Below are 17,735 nucleotides of genomic sequence, written 5' to 3'. Positions count from 1 at the left end.
ACCTTCATAAATGTACTGTTTTAGCTGAAAGATTAGGGACAAACTTGCCAAGGAAATTTACCATGCCCAGGGCACGTAACACCCCCTTCTTGTCAGTAGGTGGAGGCCTATCAAGGAGGGCCTGTACTTTAGAATGATCTGGTACTACTCCTCCAGCAGAAAGCTTATCACCTAAAAAGGTAATCTCTGTTGCCCCAAACTGACACTTTTCCTTATTCAGCTTCAGTCCATTCACTCGAATTCTTTGTTGTAGTTTCATCAGTCTCTGATTGTGTTGCTGAAGTGAGGATCCCCACACAACACGATCATCAATATATAAACAAACTCCCTCTAAGCCTTCAGTAATGGTTTCCATGGCGCGATGAAAAATATCTGGGGCTGACTTAATTCTACATGGAAGCCTAAGAAAACAATATCTTCCAAAAGGTGTATTGAATGAACAGTATTTGGTACACAGAATCTAATCGGATCTGCCAGAAACCATGAGAAGCATCTAATTTACCAAAAAACTTGGCACCTGACAATTCACTAGTGATCTCCTCACGAGTGGGAATCTGATAGTGCTCTCTTTTGATGCTCTGATTATGGTCTTTGGGGTCGAAGCACACTCTTAATTCACTATTGGGTTTTTTAACACAAGTAATGGAGTTCACCCAATCTGTAGGTTGTTCTATCCATTGTCTGACTCCTAACTGTGTCATTCGATCCAGTTCTTTTTTTAAACGGGCTCTCAGGGGTGCTGGTACTCTCCGGGGAGCATGCACAACTGGCTTAGCATCTACTTTCAACTGTATTTTATAGCTGAATGGTAAATTTCCTTGACCAGTAAAAATATTTGAAAATTGATTCACAATGTCAGGTTCTCATTAATTTGATAGACTCTCTTGACCAGTTTAAATACTTCACAAGCCCTGTCTCCTAAGAGAGACTCAAACATCAGAGTCTTTCCTTTTACTTGAACCTTCAGCCAGCACACTCCATGTGTCTCAATTGGTTGTCCATTGTAGGCTTTGAGTGAGACTAATGTCTTTGAATTAAAGGTCTCTCTTTTCACATTTTCACATCCTTGATGCTAATTAAGTTAGCCTTTGCCCAAGTATCCAATTTTGCATAATGATTTGGGCCATTTTTTACCAAAGGCTGGGCACTGTCTGGGCTTATGTTTGTCTCTACAGCGTTTGCAGTAGAATGCTTCTGTTTCTGTATCTTTTGCTCAGATTGTTGCTTTTCCCTGAATTAAATAGCGTCTAATTCAGCGTTAAGAGAGGACATCCCGAAAGTTGCGTGGTGCCATGCGAGGTTCGGACATGTGAATGGCGAGCTTTGCGCACTTTGCTAGTTTTAATACTTTGTGTCAAACCGGTGAGATTCTATACATCCTGATTCTTAACTGTTCTACGAAGACAATGTCAAAGAATTCAAAATCCTCGGGCTCTGGAGACATTAAAAGACACATACGTGCTCAAGCTGAAGCCCCCAAGCAGCAGGCCACAAGCCCGGGAGTTGATTTGGCCGGTGAGGTGAAGGAAATTCGGTGACAATTGATGAATGTGTCGGCAATGCTGCCGAAGGCCATTGCTGACTTGGAGGCTAAATTCACTGAGATGGTTACAAGAGTGGCAGATGTTGAGAAACGGATCGATTATCTGTAGTCAGAGGGAATTAGCTGCTAATCCGCTAGCGACCAAGGCGGATTTGTTGCGTGTCTGGGAAAAGTTGGAAGATATGGAGAATCATAACCGGCAAAATAACGTACGAATTGTTGGAATTCCTGAGGGATCAGAGGGTCAGAATATGGTGGAATTCCTGGATGGGCTGTTTGAATCTGCTCGACATAACAGGCCATAAGCTGGAAATCGAGCGAGCTCACAGAGTTCCGGGTCGTCGATCCGCTGAGGGAGACAGGCCCCGATCAATTCTGGCCAAATTTATGAGATCATCCGATAAAGATCTCATGTTACAGGAGGTGAGGAGTAAAGGAAGGCTTTCTTGGAAGAACCACAACATTTTCTTGTTCCCAGACTTTGCGAATTCAACGAGAAACGTGATCGATTCAAGGAACGCAAGAAACTCTTACATCAACAGAAGGTCACTTTTGCAATGATGTTCCTGGCCAAATTGAAAACAGATGCTAAGGATGGCTGCAAAATATTTACATGTCCCCAGCAAGCATTGTCCATCATAAAGTCAATGGAGTGAGGAAGTTATTTTGTGGTAATCACATTGCAGCCGAGTGGGCCTGACTCGCTGAACATTCATTGACCGTCCGAGGAAACTGGGTGCCTTTTTTGTTTCTTTTTGTGCTGGTTCCACCAAGCGGTTGGAGTTTGTTTTTGTGGAATAGTACTCCTTCAGGACAGTGTTGTGGATGAATCTGCACGTTCTTTGTGCTTATGCCTTCTACTGGTTGGAGTTTGTTTTGTGGAGTATTTCTTGCAGGACATTGGAGTGATTGGGTCATTTGTTGCAATCATGTAGCAGTCAAATGGGCCGGCTCACTGAACATTCGTTTGACTGCCTGAGGAAACTGAACGCCTTTTTATTTTTTTGTGCTGGTTCCGGTAGCGGCTGGAGCTTGTTTTGTGGAGGAGCACACCTTTGGGACAGTTATGTGGATGAATCTATACATTCTGTGTGTTTATTCCGCCTATTGGCTGGAGTTTGTTTTATAGATTATCTTCTGCTGTGTAATTCTGTCTCACAAAATTTGTATAGAAACAACGGACTTGTGCAATCTGATGGCAGATTTGTCGCGGGGGCTTTTGTAGGTGTACATGGACTGTTTCAGTTTAGAGGGATGGACGGCGGTTGGCACTATCGTGCAGCGGGGTAATTGCGCACATTTTATTTTTTCTGTTTGGTTGGTTCGGGCGGGGTTGTTGCACTAATGTTGGAATGTGGTCTTTATAATTTTATTTTTGACAATGAATTGTTTCTAATTTGTCAAAATGTCAAATGTTAATATGAGTGGATTGTCTCTCTCCACGTGGAATGTGAATGGGTTTCGGCACCCCATAAAAAGGTTATTTCTTTTCTTAAGCCTAAGAAATATGATATAGTGTTTCTTCAAGAAACGCATCTTTCCCCGCAGGAAGCTGAAAAATTTGGGAAGATATGGAGTGGACATTTTTTCTTTAGTGCTGGCTCAAGTAAGAGCAGGGGAGTTATTACACTGATAAGCAAGCATCTAAAATTCAAATGTCTCAAACAGACTAAAGATAAATTAGGAAGTCATTATTGTTTTAGCAGAAATTCAGCGGCAAAGGTTGATTTTGGCTAATATTTACACACCTAATGCTGATGATCAGGGCTTTTTTTATAGATCTTGAAGGGATGCTGCAAGCCGCTGGCACCCCTCACGATATAATATTGGGAGGAGACTTTAATCTATTGATGGACTCAGTCCTTGATCATAGTGAAGCAAAAGTGTGCAAGTGTAAGAGCAACATTGACGCTTCACAGGATGTGTAAAAATCTTGGTCTTACAGACATTTGGAGACTTTTGAACCCATCTGGTAGGGACTATATGTTCTTTTACATCAGTCCATAAGATTTATTCTAGAATATAATTTTTTTATATATCCAAGTCCCTCATTTCATCTTTGTTGATTGCTCAATTGGAAACATCTTAGTCTCAGATCACGCCCTGGTGAATTTAGAGATTTTGCCACATGAGAAAAAGAAATCATATAGTTGGCACTTTAATGTATCCCTTTTGCAAAATCCTGAATTCCAACAAATGTCAAATCAAAGGCTGAAATCAATGTTTATATGAAGACCAACTGGTCCTCAGTATCCTCTGTGGGCATGGCTTGGGAGGCACTTAAGGTGGTTTTTAGGGGTCGGATCATACAGAATGCCCCATTCACCAAAAAATCCAAAGCATGAGAGCTCGTGGAGTTGGAAGGGAATATTTAAAGTGCCAACGCAGAGCAGAATGTCGTCTAATGGCATGAGAGAATTGGCTTGATTGAAATACAGATATAATACTATTTTGTCGTGGAAGGTGGAGTTTTGGCTATTCAGGGCAAGACAGTCATACTTTGAGTCGGTGGACAAAGCAGGGAACTTTTGTCTAGATATATAAAGCAGAGAGAGTCTTTGTCTACCATTCCATAAGTGAAATCTGCTGGTGGTAAAATATTGACCTTGGCCATTGATATTAATAATGCTTTTAAAGAATAATCTTGATCTCTATAGTTCCATGTCTTCGTCTACTGATGAGGATATTAGGAACTTTGTGGAACCATTAGAACTCCCTAAACTGAAATTTTCTTGATTCTGAGATAAACTTGGAAGAGCTTGGTGAGGTAATTAAGGCCTTGCCTACGGGCAAGCCTCCAGGGCCAGACGGCTTTACCGCTGAATTTGTTAGATCTTATGCTACAGAATTGTTTATACACAATCATTAAAGAATGGAAAGCTTCCGCCAACCATGACACAAGCCTGGATCAGTCTGATTCATAAAAAGGACAAAGATCCAAGCGAGTGTAAGAGTTAATGTCCAATTTCCCTGATCCAGCTAGACATTTCAGCTGGGCGTCTTGCAGTGGCCCAAACATGGCATCAAGTATTTGGGCATTTTATTCTCAGCAAATTTGTGTGATTTAGTTAGTTAATTTTGACCCCTTAATAAAAAGGTTTTCAAGCGATGTGGGCAGGTGGGCTTCATTACATTTATCATAGATAAATATAATGTTATTAATGTTATTAAAATTAATTGTATTCCAAAATTCAACTACCTGCTACAATCTCTCCCTTTAGATGTCCCCCTCTCTTATTTCAAGCAGTTTGATAGCATAACGAAGTCCTTCATTTGGAATGGTAAGCATCCCAGATTACATTTCAATAAGTTACATAGGCCGATTGACAAAGGTGGGCTAGGCCTACCCAAGATGTTGTTTTATTATTATGCATTCGGTCTCAGACATTTGGCTCATTGGTTGCTTCCACGTGAGAGAGCCTCCCTGGTTTTGTATTGTAAATAAGGGGTATAAACCAAACTATTGGTTCGATGTTGGATTCCAATAGAATGGCCCCTGAAGGTTTCTGCATTGTTCTGTCTTTTCTGAGTGCTGAAACAAAAACACATATTAATTTGCACTTTATCAATTGACTTCGTTACTAATTTGATTAATTTAGATTTAAGCTCTTATTGATTTCTGATCATTCTTTTAATTTAATCTTTTAAAGTTATTGATTACTCTGAATTGTCCTAACTTTCATTATCCTTTCATTCGGGTCCCAATTGTTGCTCAGAGTCATATGCCGGCCAATTAATTACATAGATCTCACGAACACAAAATTGCCAGTCCCGTTCATAGTCAGCGGTTGCAGAGTTTACTAATATCATCTGGTTCGGCTGCCTACTGCTTGCTCATAACCAGATGATAGTTTTATTTAGTCATGTTTCATACAACTTGCTAAGATGGTGATAAGCAGTGACTGATAGTCTTACATGGTTTTCTCCTATTCATAAGCTCCAGTATTGATCATTATCCTGGACATAAGTTTGCGGTAACAAAAAGCATCCCTCGAATCTACCGGTGATAAATTATTTCAGAGGAATGCAGAATAAATCAAAAAGTAACAATTTATTTGCCAGGTAGGATTTAAAACATAAGTTACAAAATCAACTACAGCCAATATCACACATGATCAGAATGAACAAACATTCTTAAAAATAAAAGACAAGTCAAAGAAACATACCTGACAATAGAAAGTGACACAGTAATTGTGCGGGAGATCTGACTACAGACTTCCCAAGCTCCTTGCCAACCCTCCTTAAATACCAAACAATTCTATTGTTGTTTCAGATGTGTTTGTTTGATGTTATTCAGGATTTGTTTTACAATTTAAGGAGCTGTAAGTAGACCTTCGAAACTTGTGATTGAGTAGGTTGTTTGATGTTTACAAAGAATGCACCTAATCTGATGGTTCCTGCAAGAGATCTGGAAGGGGGCATGCCCCAGATAGAATACAGTATTTTACTAAGTTCTTAAATCTTACTTGTGATTTGACTTTGCAGAGAGGGAATGAGACCATTTTACCAGTTGCACTGGGACCTCTTGAATGAGACCAAACATGTATGATCAGAAAACCTTTTAAATTACAGAACAGGTTAAAGTCATAACTTAGTTTTTGGTGACCTTAAAGTGACCTGAGGTGAGAGAGGGGGCAGGTGTGAGTGAGATTTGTGAGAACAGGATAAATCATAACTTAGTTTTTGGTGACCTTAAAGTGACCTGAGGTGAGAGAGAGGGCAGGAGTGAGTGAGATTTGCATTTTATGGTCCTTAATCAGTAGGGTGTGTTGGCACAGGTGGAGATGCTCTTCTGTGTGCGTGTTTTATGACGTTGGCTCTCACAGAGCCTTTGGGTGTAAACATCCTTACAGTATTGAACAGGAAGTTCTTGCCCCTATTTCGCAATTGCAAAGCCTATCAAACTAATTGGAGAAGTTACACCCCGTTATCTCGCATTTGCACTCTGTATGGACAAAAGTGTCAAGAGTGTTTAATTCTGACATTTATTTAAATGTTGCCTCGAGCATATGGCTGAACCCAAAATTATGTATTAATAAGTCCCCTTTCTGCTGGTCAGAGTGGATTGTGAGGGGTTTACTACACTTGGTGACCTGTATGAGAGTGGAGTGTTGAGATCCTTTAAAAATTTGGTTCAACAATTTGGGATCCCCAGATCTCAGTTCTTTAGGTATTTATAGCTGCGCCATCTGCTCTGTACTATTTTTGAGAGTAGCATACACCCCCCCCCCCCCCCCCATAAAGCGGCAGATACTCTGGGAGTGGTGATTACTGCTTTTGGAAAAGGTCATGAGGCATCAGTGTATTGCTCCCTGCTAATTCAGAGTCTGGGGGACTAGCTTTAACTTCTCTCAAGAGATTATGGGAGAATTATTTAAACTTGGTATTGGAGGAGGGAGTGTGGGCTAAGATTCTAAAAAACAGCAAGTCTGTATCTAGAGATGCAAGGGTGTGCCTTATGCAGTTCAAGATTTGCATAGATTCTATTGGACCCCCTTTAGATTGTATAGGCTTGGTCTTAAAGACAAACCGACTTGCTGGCGATGCCAATCAGAAGATGGAGACACAACCCATGTTTTTTGGGGTGTGTTAAGATCCAAGAATTTTGGTTGAAGGTTCAGAGTTTTGTGTGTGACGTTTTGGGCGCTCGGGTTTCATTTTGCCCCAGACTCTGTATTTTAGGCGATGGGACGGTCATCAAAATAGGGGATAAACACATAAAAAATTGGGTTCTGACCAGTGTTATGACAGGCAGACAGATAGTTTTAAGGGGATGGAAGTCAGCTGGAGCGCCCTCATTTCGGTAGTGGTACACTGAGATGGGGAGGGTGGCTGCTCCCGAAGAGGTGTAATATAGAAGGCTAGGGATCAGGGATTCATTTAATGGGAGATGTGGCAATTATTTTGAGTTTTTGGGGGACTCTCGGGGAGGGACTGTGTAGAGAGAGGCAAAGTTTTAGATGTGTATTATTATTATATTATTTTGTGTGTGTGTGTACTTATGTGTGACCACGGGGATGTTCGTTGGGGGTCGGGTTGGTGATTGGGGAGGGGTAGTAGAGGGAGTTAAATGTTGATTCATTGTATATTTGTTTTGTTTCTATTTGTCAACCATTTGAATCAATAAAAATGTTAATAGAAAAAAAAAAAAAAGGCCATGCCAGGAACACCGGCAACATCAAACTTAAGCACTTGCAGTCTCGCTAATTCACTGGACTGACATAATTTTACAGAATTATCTAATGTAAGTTCGGGTTCTCTTAACAGTCTTTCTCTGAGCTCATCACATATGCCTAACACAATTTGATCCCGAATCATTGATTCTCGCAATTCATTAAAATTACAAGTTTTAGCTTTGATCTTAAGATCTGTGAGAAAACTGTCAAAAGTCTCTTCATGCTGCATACGTGTTCGAAAAACATACCTTTCGTATGTCTCATTCGTATTTGACAGGCAGTGGCCATAACATTTTTCTAATACTTTGTCCAGTTTCTTCTTATTCGCCTCTTCAGCCAAAGTAAACGTGTTACACTCTTCCACTGCGTCTGCTCCTGCAATAGTAAGTTGCATGGCAGTCTTTCTTTCATCAGTAGCATCCACCTGCCAATAGCTGCAACATACAACTCAAACTGCTGTTTGAATCTCAATAAACCTGGTGGTTTAATTGCATCCATTGTTTGAAGGACCCCACTCCTGGTAGCATGTATTGTTTGGATGTATTAAATAAATCAAAGTAATTCAAATAATTGTGCTGTTATTTTATCCATGTCACACACTCAGCGTATGTAAATTACATCGTCCCTTCCATTGGGAATGCACCTAGCTTTATACAAACTTTTACCGCCCTCTACTGGACTAAATGACATCAATACTCATTACAGGCTGTCATCCGCACAGCCTGACCGAGGAAAAGCGGGCGCGTTTATATGGGATCAAAATCCCGCTAAATGTATTGCGGTCACCGATCCAAAAATAATAAGCGTGAATTAAAAATAAATAAAAATAAAAAAAAATAAGCGTGAATAAAAAAATAAGTGCAGATAAAAAATAATAAGCGCAAAAATAAATAAAAAGCGCAGATAAAAAAATATTAGCTTAGATAAAAAAAATAAGCATGAGTCAAAAATATATAAATACATTTAAAAGATGCTGCAAAAAAAAAAAATGTAAACAAAATCATGTTTTCCTTGGTTATATTACTGTTTTTTGTACTCTGACAAATTTTTTTGTTTGTTTTGTTTTTTTTTTTGTTTGTTTGTTTTGTTTTTTTTTTTTTTTTTTGTACGCTTACGCTGTATTTTTCTTTGCTTTTGTTTCCAAGTTCTGCGCTTGATTTTCCAAAACTTGTGAGTAGAGTTTCATGTAAATCAGGGGGCGTTTTGCGTCCCTATTGGTCCACTAGTTTTTGTTCGACAGCTCCTGCTCTAGCCAATCATTCGAAGAGGGGAGGTGACGTCACTCCAATGTGTCTCCGACGGCTGCTGCTCAATATTATATTATTTATGGTTTATAGATACGCTGCTTGTGTCTGTTTTGACCATTTTCTGCCAGTTCTTGGAAACAGTGTGTTGTCCGAGTAGGCCATTAACATAGTCCGTTAACACATGTATCGAGTCAGCTGAATTTAGTTAGCAGAGTCTTTAGTTTAGGCATTATTTAAGACTTCCTTGTTAGTAGGTTATTGGCTGCATATCTTTAAAAAAAAAAAAAAAAAAAAAAAACAAGTCTGGGTTGGTGTGGATGTTTGATGCATGTTTTTACTAGCTGTACCAATGTAGTCGCGAGCTCTGAACCCAACTTGATCCGCTTTTCCATTACAAAAACCCAGATCCCGACACCAAGGCCTATCACAATACTGATGAATATAGAAATGCTTACATATAATTGGACAATTTTTTTTAAATTATGTCAAAAATCTAAAAGGTGTGCATTATTGCTGACGCCTACATGCACACTTTGGAGTTGGTTGTATGCCTGTAAGTCATTTGCTTCAAATGTTACTGAAGTTGTATGTTATGAAAATGTTTGTAAATGTTTTGGATACGTATGCTCCAATGTTGCCTGTATCTTTAGAGACGATCCCTAAATTATTTGTGACTAAAGAACGTCCAACGTCAAGCCAACTTTATTGCATTATTTATTGATGTGGGGATGCTTGGTCACTTGTTTCTGATTTCACTGCAGTATCGTGGAAAAAGAAACTACATGTAGCCGTGCCAACGATGCCAACGTAGGATCAGTACATAACGGCACATTCAGCAACATGGAAAAGCGGTTCTCGGAAGTTGTGAGCTCGCGACTACATTGGTACAGCTAGTAAAAACATGCATCAAACATCCACACCAACCCAGACTTGTTTTTTTGTTTTTTTAAATATGAGCAAAATTGTCAGAGAGCACAAAAAACTGTAATATAACCAAGGAAAACATGATTTTGTTTGCAATTCAGATGACTTTTTTTTTTTTTTTTTTTTTTTTTTGCAGCATATTTTAAATGTATTTATATTATATACACGGTTATATGTAGTTTCTTTTTCCACGATACTGTAGCGAAATCAGAAACAAGTGACCAAGCATCCCCACATCAATAAATAATGCAATAAAGTTGGCTTGACGTTGGACGTTCTTTAGTCACAAATAATTTAGGGATCGTCTCTAAAGATACAGGCAACATTGGAGCATACGTATCCAAAACATTTACAAACATTTTCATAACATACAACTTCAGTAACATTTGAAGCAAATGACTTACAGGCATACAACCAACTCCAAAGTGTGCATGTAGGCGTCAGCAATAATGCACACCTTTTAGATTTTTGACATAATTTAAAAAAAAATTGTCCAATTATATGTAAGCATTTCTATATTCATCAGTATTGTGATAGGCCTTGGTGTCGGGATCTGGGTTTTTGTAATGGAAAAGCGGATCAAGTTGGGTTCAGAGCTCGCGACTACATTGGTACAGCTAGTAAAAACATGCATCAAACATCCACACCAACCCAGACTTGTTTTTTTTTTTTTTTTTATGCAGCCAATAATATGCAGATATGCAGCCAATAACCTACTAACAAGGAAGACTTAAATAATGCCTAAACTAAAGACTCTGCTAACTAAATTCAGCTGACTCGATACATGTGTTAACGGACTATGTTAATGGCCTACTCGGACAACACATTGTTTCCTAAAACTGGCAGAAAATAGTCAAAACAGACACAAGCAGCGTATCTATAAACCATAAATAATATAATATTGAGCAGCAGCCGTCGGAGACACATTGGAGTGACGTCACCTCCCCTCTTCGAATGATTGGCTAGAGCAGGAGCTGTCGATCAAAAACTAGTGGACCAATAGGGACGCAAAACGCCCCCTGATTTACATGAAACTCTACTCACAAGTTTTGGAAAATCAAGCGCAGAACTTGGAAACAAAAGCAAAGAAAAATACAGCGTAAGCGTACAAAAAAATGAAAATATGAGCAAAATTGTCAGAGAGCACAAAAAACTGTAATATAACCAAGGAAAACATTTTTTTTGCAGCATCTTTTAAATGTATTTATATATTTTTGATTCATGCTTGTTATTTTTTGATCTGCGCTAATTATTTTTATCTGCAATTTTTATTTCTTTTTGCGCTTATTATTTTTTTATCTGCACTTATTATTTTTTTGATTCATGCTTATTGGTTTGATTCACGCTTATTATTTTTGGATCCGTGACCGCAATACATTTGGCGTGATTTTGATCCAATAGGTTTACTCGCGCGATTAACTGAACATGAAGTGCTGCCAACTCGTGATGCGGGAATGGCTTGCACGCGCTGCACGAGTCTGGAGGTTATATTGCAGTCTCGTCACATTTGAACTTTTTGTTTAGCCTCCCATTCAGCTCATGAAAACACGCTGCGTAAGGAAGGATTATATCAAGATGTAGATTGGAATGCAGGTTTATTAATATAAATAAAATAGTCTACTTCTCTCTCACTGTTGCTGGCATGCCAGTGATCATCCCTCAGATTGCCAATGCTGGCAAGCATGCCATAGGTTGCCCACCCCTAATATATATCATTGTATTTTTTAGTATTGTTTCAGTAAAATGTTTAATTCATACGAAAGATTTCTGAAAACTGTATGTTAAAAAAGGTGCATAGGGACAATTTCAACATTCATATGAGACCATTTGTACACATAAAAACCAAACTTTTCAAATTGAAGTAGTTTTTTTTTTTTTAAATTAACCTCACTAACTTTCTTGTGGCCACACAGCTGTTTAGTCCCAGTCCTGTAAGTTCTCGTCGCATTGTATGTTTGGAAATGCTCTAACTTTCACTATTTAACATAGCCGTGAGTTCTACTGTCGATTTTTTTATGATATGACTTCAAGCATTTTAGTGATCGCCGATCACGATCATTCGAGATTTTTTTCCGACCACATTTCGTCCACAAAGTTGACGGTACACCACTATCCTTCAAGGTTTTAGTAATGCGTTGGACAGTTTTTAACCCAATTCGAGTGATTTCAGCAAATCTCCTTGTTGTTTTTTTGCTTGATGCAGGCCAATAATTTGCCCCTTCTGAAACACAGTAACATCTTTTCCACGACCACGGTATACGTCTTCCGACATGGTTGTTTAAGAAATGAGAAGCTATACACTGCATCAGTTAGGGTTAAAAAAATTGTTGCCTGCTGAAACATATTAATCACTGCAATAAAGATCCAATCATAGGCTCTTATGTATCTGCTTATTTAAATCCAAACTGCAACTTTTTTTTGGCCAAGCAGTTTATTACCACATTAATAACAACAGTTGAATTCAGAAGTTTACATACACCATAGCCAAATACATTTAAACTCAGTTTTTCACAATTTCTGTTATTTAAACATAGAAAATATTCCCTGTCTTAGGTCAGTTAGAATCACTATTTTAAGAATGTGAAATATCAGAATAATAGTTGAGAGAATTATTTATTTCAGCTTTTATTTCTTTCATCATATTCCCAGTGGGTCAGAAGTTTTCATACACTTTGTTAGTAATTGCTTGTTAGCATTGCCTTTAAATTGTTTGTACTTGGGTCAAAATGTTTTGGGTAGCCTTCCACAAGCTTCTCACAATAATTTGCTGGAATTTTGGCCCATTCCTCCAAACAGAACTGGTGTAACTGAGTCAGGTTTTTAGGCCTCCTTGCTCGCACATACTTTTTAAGTTAGGGTTAGGATTGAGGTCAGGGCTTTGTGATGACCACTCAAATACCTTGACTTTGTTATCCTTAAGTCATTTTGCCACAACTTTGGAGGTATGCTTGGGGTCATTGTCCATTTGGAAGGCCCATTTGCGACCGAGCTTTAACTTCCTGGCTGATGTCTTGAGATGTTGCTTCAATACATCCACATAATTTTCCTTCCTCATGATGCCATCTATTTTGTGAAGTGCACCAGTCCCTCCTGCAGCAAAACACCCCCACAACATGATGCAGCCACCCCCATGCTTCACGGTTTGGATGGTGATCTTCGGCATGCAAGCCTCACCCTTTTTTCCTCCAAACATAACAATGGTCATTATGGCCAACACTTCGGTTTTTGTTTCAACAGACCAGAGGACATTTCTCCAAAAAGAAAGATCTTTGTCCCCATGTGCACTTACAAACTGTAGTCTGGATTTTTTATGGCGGTTTTGGAGCACTGGCTTCTTCCTTGCTGAGCAGTCTTCAGGTTATGTCGATATAGGACTCGTTTTACTGTGGATATAGATACTTGTCTACTTGTTTCCTCCAGCATCTTCACAAGGTCCTTTGCTGTTGTTCTGGGATTGTTCATCTCTAGGAGGCAGAATGCGTCTCCTTCCTGAGCAGTATGATGGCTACATGGTCCCATGGTGTTTATACTTGCATACTGTTGTTTGTACAGATGAACGTGGTACCTTCAGGCGTTTGTAAATTGCTCCCAAGGATGAACCAGATTTGTGGAGGTCCACAATTTTTTTTCTGTGGTCTTGGCTGATTTCTTTTGATTTTCCCATGATGTCAAGCAAAGAGGCACTGAGTTTGAAGGTAGGCCTTAAAATACATCCACAGGTACACCTCCAATTCAGTACACCTCCTATCAGAAGCTAATTGTCTAAAGGCTTGACATAATTTTCTGGAAGTTTCCAATCTGCTTAAAGGCACAGTTAACTTAGTGTATGTAAACTTCTGATCCACTGGAATTGTGATATAGTCAATTAAAAGTGAAAAAATCTGTCTGTAAACAATTGTTGGAAAAATTACTCATGTCATGCACAAAGTAGATGTCCTAAACGACTTGCCAAAACTATAGTTTGCTAATATTAAATCTGTGGAGTGGTTAAAAATTAGTTTTAATGACTTCAACCTAAGTGTATGTAAACTTCTGACTTCAACTGTACATGTTTATATGCAGAAAATGGCTGCAAGATCTAACACATTTGTGCATTTACTCCAGTTGATTTAGAGAACATGACATCATTTAATTTTATGCTCACAGTATATTAATAATTTTCTTTATTTATCACACATTATACATTTGCACATATACGGTGAAATTCTTCTTTTTCACATATCCCAGCTAGGCTGGGGTCAGAGTGCAGGGTCAGCCATGATACGGCGCCCCTGGAGCAGATAGGGTTAAGGGCCTTGCTCAAGGGCCCAACAGTGGCATCTTGGCAGTGCTGGGGCTTGAACCCCCGACCTTCTGATCAGTAACCCAGAGCCTTAACCGCTGAGCTACCACTGCCCTAAATTATTTTTAATACTTGCATAGAAACAATGCAAACACAGTTACAAACAGCAAGTTAAATTGAATAATGTTAATTCGTGCGTAAGCTTATTCGTAATTTTGTAGAAATTATTCATTTAGTAATAAGTCCAATAATGCAGCAGTAGAAAAGGTAGTGTTTTAGATGAGTGACAAAAAGAAATTCACAGATTTTTCATGAACATATCCCAATCCCTTATTATTTTTAACATTATCTGTTATCATCTGTTATCATTATCAACTCTATGAGAGGTTGGAAATAGTAGGCACAACTGCACTGTTTTTTGGCTGTTCAAATGGAGTGTCACCTCCACTGTTTTGCAGAGACCAACAATTGCATACGATCTTCAACATCACTTTACGAATAGAACCACACAGCAGGAAGTACATTATTGGATCCAAACAGCTGTTAAGGGCAGATAGCAGCAGGACTGTCTCATTTGTTTTGTCCATCACATTTATCCAGTCGCATGAAGTGTCAGGTGCAATCTGTGACATGATGTAGAAAATTCTTAAAAAGTGGTAGGGCACAAAACATAGTGTGAGGAGGAAAAGCACAAAGAAGGACTTCAGTGCTGTTTTGTTGTACTTGGCTGCATTTGGAAAATCGGGTTTCTCTTTGGAAACTGTAAGGAGCTTTATGCCGATCCTTCCATATGAGATTACCATGGCTCCATAGATCAACCAAAAGAGAGCCACAAGGACAAAATTGAAGTAGGCTTTCCATTTGGAATTGTGCAGTTTTTTGTATTGGAAGCACTTTTTGGTTTTCTCATTTTCATGCTCTCCAGCCTGGACAATCAGTGGCGTCATTGCAGCTAATGCCACAGCCCAAATAGCACTGCAGAGAAGCACACTCCAACGGCTCTGTTGGAACATCCGCCTACAGGATGCCCTCTGGAACTTCAAGTAACGGTCTACACTAATGAGCCCCAGTAAAATTATACTAATGTACATGTTCATGTAAAAGACGTTGCCCACTATCCTGCACAGTACCTCTGGCAGCACCCACTGGTTTTTCTTGGAATGGTATGCCACTCGGAAAGGCAGACAGATCACAAGGAGCAAGTCAGCCAGAGCCAAGTTGATGAGGAAAATGCGAACTGAGTTCTTCTTGGAGTGAACTCGCAGGAACACCCAGAGAGCCAACAGGTTCCCAGCCAGTCCGAACAGGAAGAAGAGTGCGTAGAAAATAGCTAGCGGGACCTGCAGGCTGGCATTGTCCACATGGCAGTTTTGCTGGGGATTTATCGACACGCTGTTCTGTGATGCATTGGGGTAGATTTGAGGATTGTTGCTGGCCATTGCATGTGTAAAATTCTCAAACCTTAGAAAGAGAAGCAGAGATGATTATAATTATAACCAAAGACTCTTTTCAACTCATCTAAGCATGTCTTTATTTCCCTTCTTGGAAACGAACAGGCTTCAGCACTGATAAGTTGATAAAGACCAATGAACCTTTAATCTGTTAAGTGTAAAATTCTGTCGTCATTGTTTCTGCAGTAAAACTATGTGAAAAAGTCATCTTTATGAAATAAGAGAACATAAATATATATATTTTTAAATGTTGTGACTGATGCACATTCATAAAGATGAGTTACTCACCATGTAAATTCTGTCCATCAGAGAGCTGTTCTAGTCTCAGTAATGAAACTGGATCATAGCTAAAAGTTGTTCAGTGTCTCCTGTTGGACATATCTGATGTCTAATCTCTCTTCGGATCTCTGCTTTGTGTACTTCCTTTTTTATGAAGATTTCTTTTTCAGTTCCTCAGTAAAGTCTTGCTTACCACAAGAGCAGCTGAATGCGCTTTCAAAAGAGAACGAGTGTTTCAACACCACAACTTCCACAAACGCTGTGCCACCAACAGTTTTTTCAAAACACAGCATAAATGTGTTAAAATATCAGAATCCCTTCTTAGATTTTCTCTGTTATTGCATATTCGCACTGGACCGTCTTTAGATGAAATTGTAATATTAGATAAAGGGAACTTGTGTGAACAAGTCAAGTTGTTCTTCTTCTTTGTTTTATTGTGTAAAAGTCATTGTACCATAACAACTATGTTGGAACTTTTTTAAATCGCCCCCACACTTTCCTTTCCTGTTCCTTTCCTTTCAGATCTCTCTGATTTCAGAATTATATTAAGCAGTGCCTGTTATATCTAATTAAAGGAATAGTTCACCCAAAAATAAAAATTATCTCATAATTTACTCACCCTCATGATATTCCAGGTGTGTATGACTCACTTTCTTCATCACAACACATTTTAAGGAAAATAGAAATATATCTTAGCTCAGTTGGTTCTTAAAATGCAAGTGCATGGTGATTCGACTTTTGAAGCTCCAAAAAGAACAGATAGTCAGCAGAAACGCACTGACTCCAGTGGTTAAATTAATGTCTTCTAAAGCAACATGGTTGCTTTTGGTGCGAAAAAGATGAATATTGAATATACATTATCCTTCTGGTCAGCAGCAGTATGCACGTGTGACGTAATCACGTTGGCATGTGAGACACATGAGAACTGAGGCACATGCGACACACCCAGAAGAGCAGCACTGTTTACAAGTGAGTAGGAGGAACGCTGTACAGAAGATTTGTTGGTTTTTGTTTAGATCTGTATTTATCTGTTTCTTTACTCACAATGGTGCGCTTGTGTAGTTATCCTGGATGTCTCAACCGAGAGGAGAACATGAGATTATGTTCGTAACATGGCAACGTGAATATGTCACACAAGAGACCACTCCAGCCTTTCATGAAGCTTACCGGAAGCGTTGGATTATAGTTAAAAAGTACTTAAATATTGATCTTTTTTTACACCAAAAGTGATCGTATCACTTTAGAAGACATTAATTTAACAGCTAGAGTCAGTATGGATGACGTTTATGCTGACTATCTGTTCTTTTTGGAGTTTCAGAAGTCAAATCGCCATTCACTTGCATTTTAAGGACCCACTGAGCTGAGATACAGTGCATTCAGAAAGTATTCAGACCTCTTCATTTTTTTCACATTTTGTTATGTTGGAGCCTTATTCTAGATATATAAATATATTTTTTACATCAATCTACACTCCATACCCAATATTGACAAAGCATATAACAGATTTTTGTTAACTTTGCAAATGTATTAAAAAGAAAAAGCTGAAATATCACACTGACATAAGTATTCAGACCCTTTGCTATGACACTATGACAAATTTAGCTCAGGAGCATCCCATTTCTCTGGATCATCTTTGAGATGTTTCTACACTTTGATTGGAGTCCTCCTGTGGCAAAGTCAACTGATTGGACATGATTTGGAAAGGCACACACCTGTCTATATAAGGTCTCACAGCAGAAAATGCAGATCAGAGCAAAAACCAAGCCATGAGGTCAAAGGAACTGCCTGCAAAGCTCAGAGATAGGATTGTGTCAAGGCACTGATCTGGGGAAG

At 39.0% G+C, this 17,735-nt stretch overlaps 2 protein-coding genes across 20 annotated transcripts in view; one reads left to right on the top strand and one right to left on the bottom strand.

Annotated features, from left to right (window-relative positions):
• Positions 1-17,735, top strand: part of LOC127447681 (peripheral plasma membrane protein CASK-like) — a 244,914-nt gene that overhangs the window by 183,091 nt on the left and 44,088 nt on the right. The window lies entirely within an intron of this gene.
• gpr34b (G protein-coupled receptor 34b) lies at positions 12,293-16,407 on the bottom strand. Its single transcript, XM_051709690.1, has 2 exons — positions 15,912-16,407; positions 12,293-15,633 (listed from the first exon to the last, which is right to left on the bottom strand). Exon 2 carries the CDS (start codon positions 15,609-15,611, stop codon positions 14,550-14,552), a length of 1,062 nt encoding a protein of 353 aa, XP_051565650.1. The 5' UTR covers positions 15,612-15,633; positions 15,912-16,407; the 3' UTR covers positions 12,293-14,549.

The sequence above is a fragment of the Myxocyprinus asiaticus genome, chromosome 11 (assembly GCF_019703515.2).
Source record: "Myxocyprinus asiaticus isolate MX2 ecotype Aquarium Trade chromosome 11, UBuf_Myxa_2, whole genome shotgun sequence".
NCBI lineage: Eukaryota > Metazoa > Chordata > Actinopteri > Cypriniformes > Catostomidae > Myxocyprinus > Myxocyprinus asiaticus.
Note: the sequence above shows the minus strand (reverse complement) of the source record. Positions and strands in the feature narration are given on the sequence as shown.

What these genes read in the sequence shown, in the direction of transcription:
- gpr34b (XM_051709690.1), bottom strand. Translation starts at nt 15,611, where the DNA reads ATGGCCAGCAACAATCCTCAAATCTACCCCAATGCATCACAGAACAGC.